The sequence below is a fragment of the Astatotilapia calliptera genome, chromosome 10 (assembly GCF_964374335.1).
Source record: "Astatotilapia calliptera chromosome 10, fAstCal68.1, whole genome shotgun sequence".
Lineage (NCBI taxonomy): Eukaryota > Metazoa > Chordata > Actinopteri > Cichliformes > Cichlidae > Astatotilapia > Astatotilapia calliptera.
This window is the reverse complement of record NC_137431.1, coordinates 35,004,391-35,021,976: the sequence shown is the minus strand read 5'-3', so window position 1 is coordinate 35,021,976 and position 17,586 is coordinate 35,004,391. Positions and strand designations below refer to the sequence as shown.

Below are 17,586 nucleotides of genomic sequence, written 5' to 3'. Positions count from 1 at the left end.
TTTTGGTCGGGTCCACTTGTTCAGAAAAGTTTCCAGTTTGCCGGTTCGGGAACTCCTCGGACCTAAAGGGCAGGTGGATGCTTGCACCAGGTGTGGACTGCTGGGTCTGGATGTAGCTCAAAGGGGTGTGGACATAGCCAGCCTTCCCCAGGTGAGGGTGCAGGCTGCTGGGGAAGGGGATCTGCAGGAGGTGCTGGGAGGAGCCAGGGGCAGACGGAGAGGACACACCCAGGATGGAGCTCTGTTCCTGAGCACTGAGCAGTGGCCAGGTGCCCTGGTGGGAAGGTGGAGTCACAGCTCTCGCTGATGGGTTGGGCTTCAAAGTGGGTGGGTCTAAGTGGTCTAAACCTTTGCTGATAATTGGCTCACTTCCTCGTCTCTGCTGTGCCATCGGCTGTCTGGATGATTTACTTTGCTTCTTGTCTTGTGATTGGCTGAAAGACACAGCAACCTTGGAGAAGTGACCTTTGACCCCCACAGCCTGCTGGTAAGTGGGCATAGGGCTATCCTCTTGGCCAACTGCTTTGCAGCTTGTTGACTTGTTGTCCTGTGACGCGGCTGATGTGGTGAATGAGTGGCCGTATGAGTGTTTAACTAAACTCCTCACGTCTCTCACCACGTGAACCGGAGCTCTGACCCCGCCTCCTCCTGTCTGATGACCCAGAGGCAGGACAGGTGATACCTCCGCGTTCTTCTTCAGGTTTTTCTGTTCCACCTGCATCTTTTTCGACAGCACGTTCTTAATGAGGCAGGATGCCATCTTTGTTTTGGTTTCATCCAGAGAGAACGACTTCTGAAGACGCTGAGAGTTTCCTCCAATCAGGAGCCCTGAAACCATCAGAAACTTCATCAAACTCAGATTCTTCGTCTTTCATCATCAATAGAACAAAAACAAAGACGTGTATTAATAATAATAATACTCAGTAGTAGAGTTGCACCTCTTCGACAGACATGTTGAGGCAGCATTTGAAGCTTTGGTTTTCATGGCTTGCGGCGCACATTAACTGTTTTCTTCATGCAACCAATAGAAATGCAGAACGTCAGGGAGCGGGCATGTATACTCATGAAGACCCCGACAATGATGCAGTACAGGCAGAACACAAACTTTGAGCTGCATCCTCAGTGAAGCACGTGTCGCGTCTATTGTGAATCAGGGATCTCAATCATGCAAAAATCCTTGTAAATCATATCCTACCATCATTTAACTCAAGGCCATGACTTCATGTCTGTACTTGAAAACGAGACTGTAGTCTCAATGAGACTTTTACCTGCATAAATAAAGGACTGATGCGAAAGGAAAGCTCTCGTTAGACACAGTCAGACACTCTGGAAACACCACATTTAGTTGTAGTGTGGAAGTCGTGAAGTCTGACGGGCTGTGATCCAATATCATGCTGTGCTACCCGGTGATTGAAGTTTTATCCACTGAAAATCAGAATATTAAATTATTTTCTTAGAGGTTTTCTTCTGAGGTTAGGGTTAGGTTGGAGGACCAACGGGTTCGAGCTAAGTTCTAGTTTCTGAGATTTTCTGCAGTTTGCAGGGAACTATGTAGCAGTGTGTGAGACTGTTATTTGACACTCAGGCCTCTCTGCTATGGCAACCCACGGCACAGCAATCACACCAGCGTGGTATCAGCTTGAGTCTATTCAGATGTGTGTAATCAGTGCACAGCTCAGCAAAGAAAGCGCCCCCCTGCCCCCCTCGTATTTCATGTGCGAACTACAACCCCAGTTCCAAAAAAGTTGGGATGGAGCAACAAAGGCTGGAAGAGTAAGGCGTACTAAACAGAGACAGAGATTTCAGAGCTTATCAGGTCAGACATGGTCGGGTACAAAGACATCTCCACTCTGCTGGAGTCTACACAGCTGAGTGTTTATTTTTTGTTCTTTTGTGTATAAAATGTGTGTTAATGAGATTTGTAAGTTGTTGCATTTCACACAGTGTCCCAACATTTCAGCATCGGGGCTGTTTTTGCTTTCTGCGTTCGCCAACCGAAGCCAGCATGCCGTTAGCTAATGACACAAATCAGCTGAGTGGGAGTGTTTACTTCCTGTCACTTCCTGATTAAATACATGCCTCCCTCTGTTCAGGGATCTGATTGGTGGATACAAACTAGTTTCTCTTCATCATGGAAAGGATCCTGTGATCATCCCTCTCTGCTTTTGTCCAAACTGATAACCTGAACCAGTGAATATGATCAATAACAGTTTATTTTTTCAGTGCTCCCCAGGGTGGCGGGTGGGCGGTCCTTACTGACAGAAACAGGGAGCTTGTTGACAGGTAGACGTGCTGTTACCTTGGCCAGCCCCTGCAATCAGGCCCTTGTAGACCCCGTAGCTCTCAGCATCACTGCTAGTATTTGAGGTGGCGTGAAAGGAGGTGGGCATACTGTGTTGCCGTAGTAACAGTTCAGGCCGTGATCGAGTAGTGGGACACAGCAGCTCATTAGCTGACGTATTATTGTTAATTCCTCTGCCCTCAGCAGGAACATCCTTCAGTATCACCTGGACAGGTAGACCAACAGGTGAGCAAACAGTTAAACTGGCAGAAGACATACCTGTAGTTTATCAGTGTTTACCTGTTCAGCGCCATCCTCGCCGTCCTTCTTCTTCTTCTTCAGGTGAATCTGCCGTTTAGGCACCATCTTTAGCCCCTCCGCTTCCTGACCTTTCACCTGGACGACAGGAAACAAACGCTGCTGGTAAAGATGAAACTAGGCCCCACACGTACGTTCATCTAACCAGCTGATGATGATGATCGCTCACCTGTGTCTCTATGGTGATGTCAACACACTCAAAGCCACTCTCTGGATCAGACGTTTCATCGTCTGATTGGATGAGGACAGAGGGAGAGAAGTGGAGTGAGAGATCTTCCTCCGACCAGTCGCTGACACTCCCTTCGTCTTCCTCTTCCTCATCTACCTCGGAGCGATGGGTGGAGCAGAAGTCCAGGTAATCTGGCTCGCTCTCACCTGTGCAGGTGAACTCAGAGCTCTTGTCTGCAGGAACTGGAGAACAGCGTGGAAGGATTTGTGCCTCAGCAGTTTGATGAGGCAGCACGTCGACTTCAGGGCAGCGGTGAGCGCTGAGGAAGATGCCCCGCCCTCTTTCTCTTTTTGCTGTGTCCTCGTGGCCGCTCATGATTGTGTCTCTGGAGGACGCACAAACAAACATGGAGACATTAATGAAGCAGTTTGAATGAAATGATGATTTCCCACTGAGTCCACGGTGCTCCATGATTTAATCCCACTCAGTTCTACTGATCCACGATCGCCATCCAGGGAAAACCCTCAATCTTAAATCCATGAAGCGGACCCGGCTGCTCGGGTCATTATTAAACTAAAGCCGTCCTGCCCTGTGATAGTTCCTCCAGAGCTGGGCTTCAGAGGTGATTCAGACAATCAGGCAGACGTACAGAGGCCGGCCGAACACGTGATACCTGCCGTCTGAGGAAGGCTGGGACAGGTACGCAGTGCTTCCCTTTATCAGCTCGCTGTCACACTGCGGCGATTCGATTAACAACAACAACAACAATCTTTATTTATAGAGCACATTTAAAAGCCTTGGGCATACCAAAGTGCTTTACATAAAACAATAAAAAATAAAACAGTTCACACATTAATATCAAATACATAAAGGTAACGGATTATGTTCACAGATAAAAGCCACCAATAAGAGTAAACTGCAGCACATAGGTTATAGCAAGATAAGACTGTACCACCATGATAAAAGACACCAGTAATGGAAAGATAGCAGAGAATTTAATACAATAGGTCAATAGGTCACTGCAAGCAAGCCAGCATTTAACTGGTAGAAAAGGCAAGTTTAAAAAGATATGTTTTTAGCCGTGATCTAAAAGAATGAATAGAATCAGACGCCCGGATGCCAATCGGGAGATTGTTCCACAGCTCCGGTGCAACTAGAGCAAACGATCGATCACCTCTAGATTTCAGTCGAGATCTGGGCTGAACCAGCAGTAACTGTGAGGATGACCTTAAAGCCCTAGCAGGAGCATATGGGTTTAAAAGTTCCTTAAGATAGCTTGGTGCAGTGTTATTGGTAATTTTAACAGTAAACAACAAAATTTTAAATTGAATACGATATTTGACAGGCAACCAGTGCAGATCAGCAAGGACAGGAGTAATGTGGGCAAACTTCTTGGTTTTAGTTAGAATGCGAGCTGCAGCATTCTGAACTGTCTGTAATCTATGTAAAAGGGAAGAGTGGAGACCACAATAAAGTGAATTACAGTAATCTAGCCTTGACGTTACAAAGGCGTGGATGAGCTTTTCTAGGTCTTTATACGGGATATAGCGCCTGGCCTTAGAAATAAGGCGAAGCTGGTAAAAACTGGATCTGACAACAGCAGACACTTGTTTATCAAGTTTAAATGAGCTGTCAAATAAGACACACAGATTCCTAACAGTGTCAGCGAAAGAACTAGTGAGAAAACCGAAGGCATCCCGAAGTTTGGCACGAAGGGCATTACTACCAAAAATCATAATTTCGGTTTTCTTATCATTAAGGATAAGAGTATGACGTATGAAGTATAACGTAAAGAGGGATCAAGAACCTTACTGAAACTGGCAGATCTGAGCAATAACTGCAGGTAAAATGGAAACGTGGCTTTAAAATGTAACCTGTGATGCTGTATGCTGATCATCATTTATCTGATTTGCAGAGAGAAGCAGAGTGAAGCTCTGCACTGATGATGCGCGCGTTTACCTGAATGATGAAGCTGAAACATCAATGATTTAAATTTTACAGCTGAAAACTGTTTTACACTTACAGCTGGAACAAGTGCCAAATATTTAGAGGAAGAAATCAGGTTCAGTCATGAATAATAACCCAATAAGTGAGTGTTAGCATGTCCTTACCTGAAATCAGCTTAGCATTAAACTACCGACAGCACCGGGACCAGAATCAGGATCATGTCCTGCTGTCAAACATTCAAGGTCAAACTTAGTTCGGACTTCTCCGTGAGAGCCTAGTCCTGGTTCTGGTCCTGGTCCTGGCTCGGGTTAAAGCCGAAGGGTGTGTTCCTGGTCCAGGAGCAGTGTTCAGGCTCTCAGTTTAAATCCAATTAAATGAAATTTTCAAAGTTTTCAGACTCAGAAATGTGGCTGAGAGAAAGTTTTGGAGCAGCGGGTGAGTTTGATGTGAACACCAGCTCAGTGTGGGGCGACCCACAGCACCTGTGGGAGTGTTGCTGACAGGCTGCAGGGAGAGCGAGAGATAAACAGAGAGAGCGGGGCGGTGTCGGGCTGCAGGTTTCTATTTCAGGAGGTGAGTGACAGACGAGGCTGCAGCTCTGTGCACCGGCTCTGACCCGGGGGGTCACACAACAACCCACACAGCAGAGTGAACCTGTGCATGTGAAGACTGTTCTCCAAAGGCTTTTGTGCAGTTCATGAATCCTTTGGTGTGTTACACTGTGCAGACTCTGGTCTCCACTGTGATCCTACAGTTTAGAACAGGCTGATGAAAGCAGTGGCACTTCCCCTAATTAGAATTATTTTACTGAAATATGTTTATGCTAATCAGGTTAAAAGGACCTATATCCGTGCAGATTTTGATGATTAATGAGATTTTTACTCGTCGTTCTGTCAGTAGGAACGACGTGGCTGCAGGCCGGGGATCGGTCTGCCCCCGCCGGCCATGAAAGCAGTCAAACCTGAATCTGTTCACTTAGAAACAAACTGGTTTAATTAACAATTCAAGAGCTCTCGTCAGAGCCTGACCCCGAGTCTGATTTCGGTCACACTCCGCACCGCGTGGCGGTGGTAGAGCCACAAATCGACGTTTGTGTGAGCCGCTCACAAAGAAGAAGAAGCAGCGGAGCAGCACCGGGCTGTGACTCCGGGGAGTTTCCTGATCCTTGTGTGGGTTTCGTTGGTCCGTGGTTCGGTCCGTGCTGGTTCGGTCCGTGCTGGTCCGGTCTGTCCGATGCCCGGTTCTGGGTCCGCGTGCTCGCAGGTGAGCTCTGCCTTTGAGTCTTTCTCGCTCAGCTGTGATGCTGACGCCGTTAGAGCCGCTCCCGGGACGGTTCCGACCCGTTGGCGAGGATCAGGACTCTGACTTGGGTCACCGAAGCTAAAGAAAAGCCTGTTAGCCTGTATGCTAACCGCTAGTGGCAGCGCGACAGCTGCTTTACGGCAAACAGCTGATCAGTCCGGAAGTGACCGAGACAGAAAGTGCGCATCAGAAAATCCGCGAGGCTCCGAGTGATAGGTACCTGATCAATAACTGATCCAGTGCACATATTCAATCAGAGATGAGCTGCGCAGGCGCAGAACTAAGGATTCTGTTCAGTCCGGGGCGCGTGCAGCTTGTTCAGGTAAAGCTCACCTGTCAGCAGCTAAATGCTAACTGCTAACGGCTCCCAGAATTCAAATACTACTTAAATACTGCAGTAAAACTTTATTTATAAAATAAACATACTGATTAAAGGAACTGATCTGGGTCTGCGCGTGCAGGGGGAGGGGTCTGCTCAGGTGTGTCACTCTGGTATACTGGCAGAGGTATGTTTATACCCGACTGTAGTACTCCCTATAGTACTGTAATACTCACTGTACTACGGTATGAAGTACTAACTGCAGTACTCTCCTAACTGTAGTGCAGTCTGTAGTACTGATGTTCCCAAACGAGGGGATAAAAGTGTAAAACTAAGTCTGTAATCACGAGTGATGTCATGAGTGATGTCACAAGTGCTGACCTGTGCCACACCCTGCAGTTAGTGTCCAGACACACAACCATGTTCTTACCAAAGATGTTCTCTTATTATTAAAATGTAACAAGTCCATCTCAGCGGTTTCATTTGGTAGCTCTTGCTTGGCGTGCTTGTTGCTGGTCTCGTGTTGGCCTCAGGTAACGTGGAAGTGTTACCGTGCCAACTGTATGTGCGTGATAACAGCTGTAGACAGTCACTGCTCCCCAGACCTCACGTGTACGACTGTCAGACGCAGGCCCATCTACCTCCTGTGTGTTCACCGTATGCAGGATGGCTAACCCTTACATTCCACCGGATGCTAATGCTAATTCAGCCCTTGGACACTTGGTAGCGTGGTGTTCCTCTGCCCTCTTCTCTTTACAGCACGGCTCAGCCAACCTGAGCAGCAGCAGCAGGCAGGTGTGCTAAGGTGTCCAACATGTCCCCGATCAGAAGACTCAGAGCTGCTGAGGGTGACGACACACCGGCAGAAGAGCCAAACCTCTTCACCTGTTTTGAGGCTACACCACCAGTGGCGGCTACACCCCCCGACTGGCCACAGCAGCCTCACCCTGTCAGTAGGGCTGGGCGACATGAGGAAATCTAATATGACCATGTTTTGGAGCGACATCAGAGACGTGATCTGTATCGCCACACGTTCTAACGTTGGTCCACCTCTGTGTTTGTTCTACTTTGATACAGGAAGTCAGAAAGAATTTAAATGTTTGAACCATCAGCTGCACAGTTTCAGCTTGGGAGGGGGGTCAGTGACGCATTCACAGAGTGTGGGAGAGAAAAACTCTCAATTGCATGCAGACAGATTATTGTTGCCATGGTAACCCATACTCTATGGTTACGATAAAGCCACGTTAACCATCGTACGTGGAAAACCCGCGATACATCACCCCGCCCTAGTCTGTAGTACTGTCTGTATTACTGACTCTGGTACAACTTGTAGTATTGTGTGTAGTACTAAGTACAGTACTGTCTTTCTATAGTACTAACTATAGTCCTCTGTAATACTAACTGTAGTACTGATGTGTGTACTCTTATGTACTCAGGAGGAGTTGCTGGTGGGGGCGCCACGCGTCCTGGTTACCGGGGCAACAGGCCTCCTGGGGCGAGCGGTGTGCCGAGAGTTTCACAGCGCCGGATGGACCGTCACTGGGACGGGATACAGGAGAGCCAGGCTCCGCCTTCTGCGCTGTGACCTCACAGACGAGGACGCCGTCAGAGGACTGCTGCACGAATACAAGGTACTGCATGCAAGCTGTGTATTCGTACAGAGTACTTCGACAACAGTACTCGACTCCATGTGGTTCGTTGACCTTATTAGTGACCTCACAAGAGCCTCTAGGTCAGAGTCCACCTAGGAGACTTTCCTGAGCATTAACCCCGCCCCCACAGATGGATCGAGTCACCTGTCGAATGTGACACGGTGACAGAGGGGGGTCCCTCATCACCTGTGTGTTTGACCTTCACGGTCACCATGGAAACCAGCTCCACATGCGAGCTCACCAAGTATCAGAGCTCATCACTCTGAGAGCTCACCTGGTGGAGTCGGGGAGAACAAGCACCTGGCTGCTGCTGCTGGGGGGACGGCGAGGTGGGGCCACACCCCTTCTCAGGTGCTTGGGCAAACAGATACAGGAGTGGATCCATCCATGTTGTTCTGCTGGGCCGGGTCGCGGGGGCAGCAGCCTCAGCAGAGAAGCCCACACCTCCGTCCCCTCCACCACCTCCTCCGGCGTGTCCTGGGTCTGCCCCGGGCCTCCTCTGAGTGGGACATGTAGGAACTCCTCACCCTGTCTCTAAGGGTGCGTTCACACCGAACGCGATAGACGCGACCGGAGCTTCAGGTTTACGTGTAAAGAGGAGCGCGATGAAGCGCGACTGGGGGTCCCGCGAAACTTCAGAAGCAGATTTGCGTCACGAAAGCGCTTTTCTGCCTGATTTGCGCAACCAAGTAGTGCGACTGATGCGTTGGAAGCGCGAGGTAAAATGTGCGCTGCAGTTTGTGTGTTGCATGTTGTGCATTCGCGCTAATCGTGTCTCCCACTCGAGTTGGAAAAATCTGAACTCCAGCGTCAAGTCGCTGTAGTGACTGATGTGTAAAGCGTCCTTTTCGCCACTGCTCTGCTCTCTTCAAACGCTCGACAGCTGCCGTCTTGCAAACATACCGTCTGGCACTACTTCCTCCCACATTTCCGCTTCACACGCGTCAAAATTGAATATTTTAAAGCGCGACCAGTTTGCTTTGGACGTGCTTCGAGGTGCGAATGTGCATGCGACCAGCTAGGGGCGTGTGGTGCTTTTTGGTCACGCCTATCCTTCTGAAGGATGATGGTGTTTCTGGTATAGCACAACTTTATCCTTCCGGCAGCTCCCGGGGAGCCCTATGGGACATTCATATAGAGATCCTCCAGCTTAAAACTGCATCACCCTCCCAGGACCTGAAGCTCGGTAAAGCACCCCACCGACATTGAAACCATCTGTTCTCTGATTGGTCACAAATGTAACAATCCAGTCAGCTGAAAGAAAAAAAACTGGGTCAGAAGTCGTACTGGTCAGTTGCAACGCACACAGCCAGGAAGCTGAGCGCAGTTTCACCGTAGTTTTGTGCTTTGTATCTGTTAGAAGACCTTAACAAAAACTATTTGTAACCTCTGTAAATGTTTTTAAAAACACACAGATTCTCATCTGTAGATGCACAAGCGTAACATTTTCAGATATTTTGGTTTACAAGATTTACAAGATACAATCTCAGTTCACAGCGACTCATTTGATTTACAGAATATGTCTGAGCCCAGTTTGAGCCCATAAGGAAGCTCATTTCTGCCGCTTGTATCTGCAATCGCGTTCTTTCGGTCCCCGCCCACGCCTCGTCACCATAGCTGAGGGTAGGGACGTAGATTGAGCGGTTTCACACTCTCTCTTAACCACGACGGTCCGGGACAGTGCTCGCATCACTGCAGCGGCAATCCGTCTGGCGATCTCCCCTCGCTTGTGATCAACGCCTCAACATACTTAAACCCCTCCACCTAGTAGCTCGTCCCTGACCCAGAGTGGGCGCTCAGAGTGGGCGCTCAGAGTGGGCGCTCAGAGTGGGTCCGTGGCCTCAGACTTGGAGGTGCTGACTCTCGTTCACACTGTGCTGTGAAACTGTGAGTTGGAGCCAGCAGAACCACATCGACTGTGAGAAGCAGAGACTTTAGTCCTGACACCGGCAGCTACACCCAGAAATCTGTCCATAAAATTATGCAGAGAATCGGTGACAGAGGGCAGTGACGTGTCCTAGGGCTGTTCGATATAACGATATATATCGGATGACGATATAAAAACGTCTATTGTTTCCTATCACGCTATCGTTTGTTTCGTGGTGTCGCAAAATAAACTGTTTACAGCAATATTTTTCATGGTTCTGATGTCACTGTAGCGGCTGTATTCGTTTAAGTTCTCTCTTTCTCTAATATTTTATATAACCACACTACAGATGGACAAGTGCCTGTTTTTATGCGTTGTCGTTAGCAACAACGACAGTAACAGCATCGCGTGTCCGCTTGTTTATGTTCCACATAAACCTTTCACAATAAAGCTCAAGATCCTGTTGAGACTTTTCAAAATAAACTGAATCATGTGAAAGATGCAGATTATTTACGGATGAGAAGTAAAAAAGACGCCAGGTGCTAAAAGATAAACCTTAGACTCAAACGTTAGAGCAGGCTTTTCCCCGCAGCACGACGTGTAATAAATACTCACAAAGAAAACGGCGCCGTTACAACTGATGTCTAAAAATGTATCGTTTCATGCATCGTTAAAACACTCGACTCCAGCTACACGACGCACAGGAAACAGTGTGAAGTGGAAACACTTCACACAGGTCGAGCTGCCCGAGATTCACAGAATTTACAGAAAACTTTATATTTTTGTGATTTATATCGTTACCGGGGCGATAGATGTCTGATATCGGGAGATGAGATTCTGGTCATATCGCACAGCCCTAACGTGTCCTTTGGTGTGTGTGGAGACGTTCACACACTGAGTTTAAAACACTCTTCACCTTACACTGGATGATTATCAGCTGGTGGAATAAACTGGAAGTACTTCTGCCTTTGGCTGCAGTAGTTTTACTGCATGTTTGACAAATGACAACATTTAGCTGGACATCCTGGTGAGGTCCAAACTCTCTCTGTGTGGTAGGATATAAACGCTCAGTGTGTCGGGGAGTCCCAGGTCCAGCTGGGATAACCACTCACATGTTCCTCTGCTTCCCTGGACACTGTGTCTGTGGGATGGTAACATCCCCAACCCTCACTCTGTGCTCTCCACGGGACTCAGCTGTACATCTGCATCTAAAGGTCAAAGTTCACTCTTTAAGGATCCCAATGTGCACATGTTGGACAGAGAAGACAGAGGAGTGAAAGAAGCGTCTATCTCCACTGTGAACAACCCTCTTTGGACAGAGGGCGGGGCTTATGACACTGTCCGCCATCTGTAGTCCAGTCTGACATCCTTCCCAGACGCCTTAACGCCCACTCACATCCTGGTCATATGACCTCAGCAAGTCACATGATAGGGTGGGGCTAGGTCTCACAATGACCTACACCTTCTTCACACCTTGGCTCATGTTATGGGTCACAGGGTCAGTAGTGGGTAAATGATCGTCCCACTGGGGGACCCTCCCCCATCTTTGCCCACATCAGCGTGGGAGCGCTGCACCCGGGGACTCCAGGGGCGGGTACTCTGAGCTGAGCACAGACAACACTCAGGACCGTCTCGTACAGGCAGCGGGCCGAGCGGTTACCAGGATACTGATCGGGTTTATGGTTGGTCAGAGGCTGTGAGCGAGCAGGTGCAGCTGCTGAAGGACGGACACGACTCACCTGTGAGTCAGCTGACAGGGTTCAGGCTGTTTGTAATGGTATGTTCTGGCATCACTAGAGACGGCACGATACCACTTTCTTATGTCCGATACCGATATGAATCCGATGTGTTTTAATCAATAAAATAGTTTTTTTAATATCTTGCTGCATTTTGTATAAGTTCAAACTCAAGTTAAAAAACACTGAAGCTATTCTGTTACACCTGTGTGTAAAAAACACACTGCACCCAAAACATGTCATAGATCAGCAAAACTGATCAATCTAATAAACTTAAACCTGCTCCATCCTCCCTATTCTGGTATTTTAAAGAGTAAGCAGCCTAACCAATAGGGCTGCAAACTCCCAGCAAAAAACCCCCAAAAAATAGGGAACCAGCCCCCACCCCCCACCTCATGATGCTTAATCGATGTAATCAACTTTAATTTGATGCAGTGTGAAAAAAATGCACAGAAATAAATTATTTTTCAAGAATAATTAAATAGATTCAACATCTTTCTTCAACAGAACTGCAGACTGCACAGATGGTTCCCAAAGGAAAAAGTACTATAGCTTACTAGGGTATATTAGACTTAACAGTTACTATATACAGTAATTGACTTCTATACATTTGACATCAGATTAAAACTTTGGGTATAAAAGTCAGATAATTATTTATTAAAAGCTCGACATTTTAAATGAGAATAAGAAAGAAAAGTATGTCTTTGTGCCCCCTTTTCCCTGTTCATGCCCTATCGGCCCCCCTGGCTAAACTTTGCTAGATCCGCCCCTGCACAGTTACGTCAGCTACGTAGAAAAAGATCCTGAGTAGAAAGTAATATTAAATACATTCTAACAACAGCTGATCAAGCTTAAACGCGCTGCTGTTGTTCAGCCGCTGGTTTCCTCTTTCTGCTGCAAAGTGGGACAAAAACAAACAAACAAACAAGACTCGCGACAGAAAAGCCGATCAGCTGATCATTGATCAGTTTCACATTGAAGCAGCAGCAGGAGAGAGAGAGAGAGGCAGTCGCTCCATATCGCTTGTTAAGCTTAACGCTGGAACGCTTTACAAACATTCAGAGACGAACTTACACACTTGCTTCACTTCTCTCTGGGATCACTTCCTCGGAGATGAAATGCCGGATTGCTAGCGAGGCTACAAATACTCACAGCCGCTCTATCACGTGACCGCACTCCTCCGACGTGCTACGGTTATGAGCCGAGTTACGCCGTGTCGCAGGTTTGGTGAGGTGCTTTTTTGATGTTTAATGGATCGGATTACATTTTTTATTTCTCTCTGATATCCGATCCAGTGATTTAGGTCAGTATGGGACCGATACTGATACGTAATATCGATCGGTCCATCTCTCGTCATTACTGTAAAGCTGATGGTCACTAAATAAAGTTGTTTTGAATGTGTGTTTCAGCCTGATGTGATCGTCCACTGTGCGGCCGAGAGGCGTCCAGATGTTATGGAGAGACACACGGAAGCAGCTGTTAATCTGAACGTGCACGCCACGAGCACGCTCGCCAAGGAGGCAGGTCAGTGAGCCACCACACCATCACCAGATATTCTTTGGCCTGACACAGGTGGGGGCACGAGAAGGTTTGGGGGTGGAGCTCCTGTAGTGCGCATCAGAGCCCCGCCCCTTCACACATCACGCACCTTGATTTCAGTGCAGCTCTGTGTGAGCGCGCCTCCGTAACAGGTAACGTCTGTGTCTGCAGCCACCTGCGGGGCGCTCTTCCTCTACATCAGCACCGACTACGTGTTTGACGGCAGGAATCCTCCGTACGGTGAGGACGACAGTCCAAACCCGCTCAACGTTTATGGGCGGAGCAAACTGGAGGGGGAGAGGGAGACGCTGCGCCACTGTCCAGGTACGTCTCAGTCACCTGTCTGAGTCTTCTGTCTCTGGCCTGCCCCTCAGTCACCTGTTTGACCCGTGACCCTGCCAGGTGCGGTGGTACTGCGGGTGCCCGTTCTGTTTGGGGAGGTGGAGTCGGTGACGGAGAGCGTGGTGACGTCGTTGTACCTGAAGGTTCAGGAGGCGTCAGAGGAGAGCTGCACGCTGGATCACGTCTTGCAGAGATTCCCCACTGACGCCCGAGACGTCGCTGCCGTCTGCAGGAAGCTGTCTGAGAGAGCACGACAGGTGAGCGTCAGAGAGACAGGTGAGCATCAGGTGGACTTCGCTCTGCCCGTCTCACCGCCGTCTGCTTTTCCGTCAGGACCCGTCCATCAGAGGAATCTTTCACTTCTCTGGGAAAGAGCAGATGACTAAATATGAAATGGCGGTCGCCATCGCTCAGGCCTTCAACCTGCCGTCCGGCCACCTCATACCTGTAAGTGGTCACACACCTGAGCCGCCTCATACCTGTAAGTGGTCGCACACCTGAGCCGCCTCGTACCTGTAAGTGGTCCCACACCTGAGCCGCCTCGTACCTGTAAGTGGTCCCACACCTGAGCCGCCTCATACCTGTAAGTGGTCCCACACCTGAGCCGCTTTGTACCTGTAAGTGGTCCCACACCTGAGCCGCCTCGTACCTGTAAGTGGTCCCACACCTGAGCTGCCTCGTACCTGTAAGTGGTCCCACACCTGAGCCGCCTCGTACCTGTAAGTGGTCCCACACCTGAGCCGCCTCATACCTGTAAGTGGTCCCACACCTGAGCCGCCTCGTACCTGCAAGTGGTCCCACACCTGAGCCGCCTCATACCTGTAAGTGGTCCCACACCTGAGCCGCCTCGTACCTGCAAGTGGTCCCACACCTGAGCCGCCTCGTACCTGTAAGTGGTCCCACACCTGAGCCGCCTCGTACCTGCAAGTGGTCCCACACCTGAGCCGCCTCATACCTGTAAGTGGTCCCACACCTGAGCCGCTTTGTACCTGTAAGTGGTCCCACACCTGAGCCGCCTCGTACCTGTAAGTGGTCCCACACCTGAGCTGCCTCGTACCTGTAAGTGGTCCCACACCTGAGCCGCCTCGTACCTGTAAGTGGTCCCACACCTGAGCCGCCTCATACCTGTAAGTGGTCCCACACCTGAGCCGCCTCGTACCTGACACAGCTCAGGCTGTAAAGCAGTGACGTGTTTTTCTGTCGCTCAGTATGTTTTAGCCCAACCACAGCTCTGCAGCTTGTCACCAGAGTTTAATGTTCTCGAGGTCGTAGCAGTGCAACAACCAGCTGACCACGAACAGCAGCCAGGGCTCTGATTGGTCATCTGCCTTAAATGGAGATGAAGTAAAGCCAGTTTATGTCTGTGAAGGTTCTCAGTCATCCAGGTCATCGTAGTCAAAGGAGCTTGCAAAGAAAAGCGTCTGGACTTCTTTAAGTTGCTTGAAGACGTTTCACCTCTCATCCGAGAAGCTTCTTCAGTTCTAAGGTCAAATGGTGGGGAGTCCCAGATATAAACCTAGTGGGAGTTTCCCCCCACAGAGGGACAAAAGGACCCCCTGATGATCCTCTAATCGCCTGAGCCAAGGTGGGAAACTGGGTGTGGGTCCCAATCAGCCAGAGTTTCGGGTGTGTTCATTGTGAAACCTGGCCCCACCTTATCATGTGATTTCCTGAGGTCAGATGGCCCAGGATGTGAGTGGGCGTTAAGGTTAAACTGGTTAAAGCCAGTTTAACCCGCCTGCCTGCGCAAGGATGTAAAGTTATGACCTGAGGGCCTGCACACCTGAGGTGTCGATCTGTTATCTGGGTTCACCCCGACATGATGCCGATTGGCCGATTATCAATCAGCTTGGCACAGATAACGATCCCTGTGAGTGTCACCTGCTGAGTGTTTGCAGCAGAGCGACAGACAGCAGCGGCGCATCAGCACGTGAACACATCATGGCTCAGTCTGAGCTGCTGGAGCGGCAGCTGCGCTTCCTTCATGGTTTCCAGGACATCGTCCTGAAAGTGGCCAATCAGAGAAAAGTTTACTCTCTGACCTCCTGACCATTTCAGTTTATTCTCTCAGCTGTTTGTAAAGATCACATTTACAGACAGGATTCAGACATCGGCTCGGTCCACGAATCTGATCTGAGGTCAGCAGGTACAGCGCAGGTGTTCCACTGATGCTTATAGAGCAATAAAGCTGATAAAGTTTTATTGATATTATTATGGTTATTATTATCATTGTCATTACTGCTCATCGGGGAAACACAGACCCCGCCCCTTTCCCCACAGAGCTCTGAGGGGCTTCAGGAATGGCGATGCTGTTTTCTGAGGATCTGATTGGTCTATAGGTGTTGATGTCATACCTGATAATCTCTAATCTTCAGAGCAGGTTTGGCTCATAGCATAGGTTACCATGGCGATTTACCCCAGTAAGAGTGATCCACCTTTGTAGTCCAGAAAGCCAGAGTTAACCTGAGGTTAGCTGCTTCGTGGTGCGTGGCTCGTTTTGAATCTTTTCATAATCAGCAGGACTTTGCACTCATTATAAACAAACTGTATCACCTGTGGTCCCGACCCTGTCTGTGTTCTTGCAGCTGACCGAGCAGCCGGCGGCGTCGGCTCTTCGTCCAATCAACAGTCAGTTAAACTGTTGTCGTCTGGAGCTGCTGAACCTGAGCGTGGAACCGCGACCTTTCACCTCCGCCATTATCGACTGTCTGTGGCCGTTCACGCCCGACAAACGCTGGAGACAGACAGTCTTCCACTGAGACGACTGGATTAGCAGCGAGCCGGATGTACAGATTATTTAGTCTTTGTGCCCCAAGTCCTGTCTGCAAGCTCTGCACTGCTGATAGTATTAACAGGTCATAGTCCTGCACCAGATTATACTCGGACGTTACCAGATTACAGTCAGAATAATGTTCTGGGTTGAGTGTTGTTAATCCCTAATTGTTCATGTCTTGTGTCAGTGTTTGCATAGATTCACTTTATATCAGTGTGAACAAGCTGAGTGTGCTCTGTAAGATTCACACTACACTTCAGTGTGTTCTGACAACAAAATGTTACATATTATATCACCACCTCCAATCTTCACTCTAATCTGGAATTTATTGGGTTAGTCCAGACGCTGTTAGTTTAACCTGGACTCCTTTAGTTTAATCTGGTCTCTGTTAGTTTAATATGGACTCCTTTAGTTTAATCTGGTCTCTGTTAGTTTAATCTGGACTCCTTTAGTTTAACCTGGTCTCTGTTAGTTTAACCTGGACTCCTTTAGTTTAATCTGGTCTCTGTTAGTTTAATCTGGACTCTGTTAGTTTAATCTGGTCTCTGTTAGTTTAATCTGGACTCCTTTAGTTTAATCTGGACTCTGTTAGTTTAACCTGGACTCCTTTAGTTTAACCTGGTCTCTGTTAGTTTAACCTGGACTCTGTTAGTTTAATCTGGACTCTGTTAGTTTAATCTGGTCTCTGTTAGTTTAATCTGGACTCTGTTAGTTTAATCTGGTCTCTGTTAGTTTAACCTGGACTCCTTTAGTTTAATCTGGTCTCTGTTAGTTTAACCTGGACTCCTTTAGTTTAATCTGGACTCCTTTAGTTTAATCTGGACTCTGTTAGTTTAACCTGGACTCCTTTAGTTTAACCTGGTCTCTGTTAGTTTAATCTGGACTCTGTTAGTTTAATCTGGACTCTGTTAGTTTAATCTGGTCTCTGTTAGTTTAACCTGGACTCCTTTAGTTTAATCTGGTCTCTGTTAGTTTAACCTGGACTCCTTTAGTTTAATCTGGACTCTGTTAGTTTAATCTGGACTCTGTTAGTTTAACCTGGACTCTGTTAGTTTAACCTGGACTCCTTTAGTTTAATCTGGTCTCTGTTAGTTTAATATGGACATTGTTTTTGCTGTATGTATGGGACCTGAATAAATACCGGTGATTTTTATGTTTGAAGTTCAGGTTTAATCAGGAAGTTTGAAGTCGACCCCAGATTAAATCCGACTCGGTAAATGTCCTGCTGTGACAGGACATTGTGTGTGTTTCTGCTGTAAACGACACCTCAACATTAAATACGTGAAACTGTCAAGCCTCAGTCTTTCATTGTGAAGGTTATCCTCCTCCTCCTCCTCCTCC

At 48.3% G+C, this 17,586-nt stretch overlaps 2 protein-coding genes across 6 annotated transcripts in view; one reads left to right on the top strand and one right to left on the bottom strand.

Annotated features, from left to right (window-relative positions):
• The window catches only part of LOC145431612 (uncharacterized), a 6,962-nt gene extending 1,281 nt beyond the window's left edge, over positions 1–5,681 (bottom strand). Inside the window, exons 1-5 of the mRNA XM_080307684.1 lie at positions 4,880–5,681; positions 2,769–3,153; positions 2,582–2,677; positions 2,300–2,507; positions 1–828 (exon numbers count right to left, since the gene is read on the bottom strand). The exon at positions 1–828 is cut by the window's left edge and continues 1,281 nt beyond it. Of these exons, the coding sequence (XP_080163810.1) occupies positions 1–828; positions 2,300–2,507; positions 2,582–2,677; positions 2,769–3,143 (1,507 nt within the window). The 5' untranslated portion in view covers positions 3,144–3,153; positions 4,880–5,681. The remainder of the gene's footprint in view (positions 829–2,299; positions 2,508–2,581; positions 2,678–2,768; positions 3,154–4,879) is intronic.
• Positions 5,682–5,836: 155 nt separating this feature from the next.
• mat2b (methionine adenosyltransferase 2 non-catalytic beta subunit methionine) lies at positions 5,837–17,539 on the top strand. Of its 5 annotated transcripts, none has more exons than XM_026181520.2 (8): positions 5,837–5,978; positions 7,096–7,285; positions 7,773–7,967; positions 13,001–13,115; positions 13,302–13,454; positions 13,533–13,729; positions 13,806–13,919; positions 16,058–17,539. In XM_026181520.2, the coding sequence occupies exons 2-8, from the start codon at positions 7,151–7,153 to the stop codon at positions 16,229–16,231; spliced, it is 1,083 nt and encodes a 360-aa protein (XP_026037305.2). In that variant the 5' UTR covers positions 5,837–5,978; positions 7,096–7,150; the 3' UTR covers positions 16,232–17,539. The 5 variants fall into 5 exon arrangements, with proteins under 5 accessions (XP_026037305.2, XP_026037310.2, XP_026037308.2 ...); XM_026181521.2 differs by lacking the exon at positions 5,837–5,978 and adding an exon at positions 6,199–6,339; XM_026181525.2 differs by lacking the exon at positions 7,096–7,285 and having other exon boundaries at positions 5,844–5,978.
• Positions 17,540–17,586: the final 47 nt, after the last annotated feature.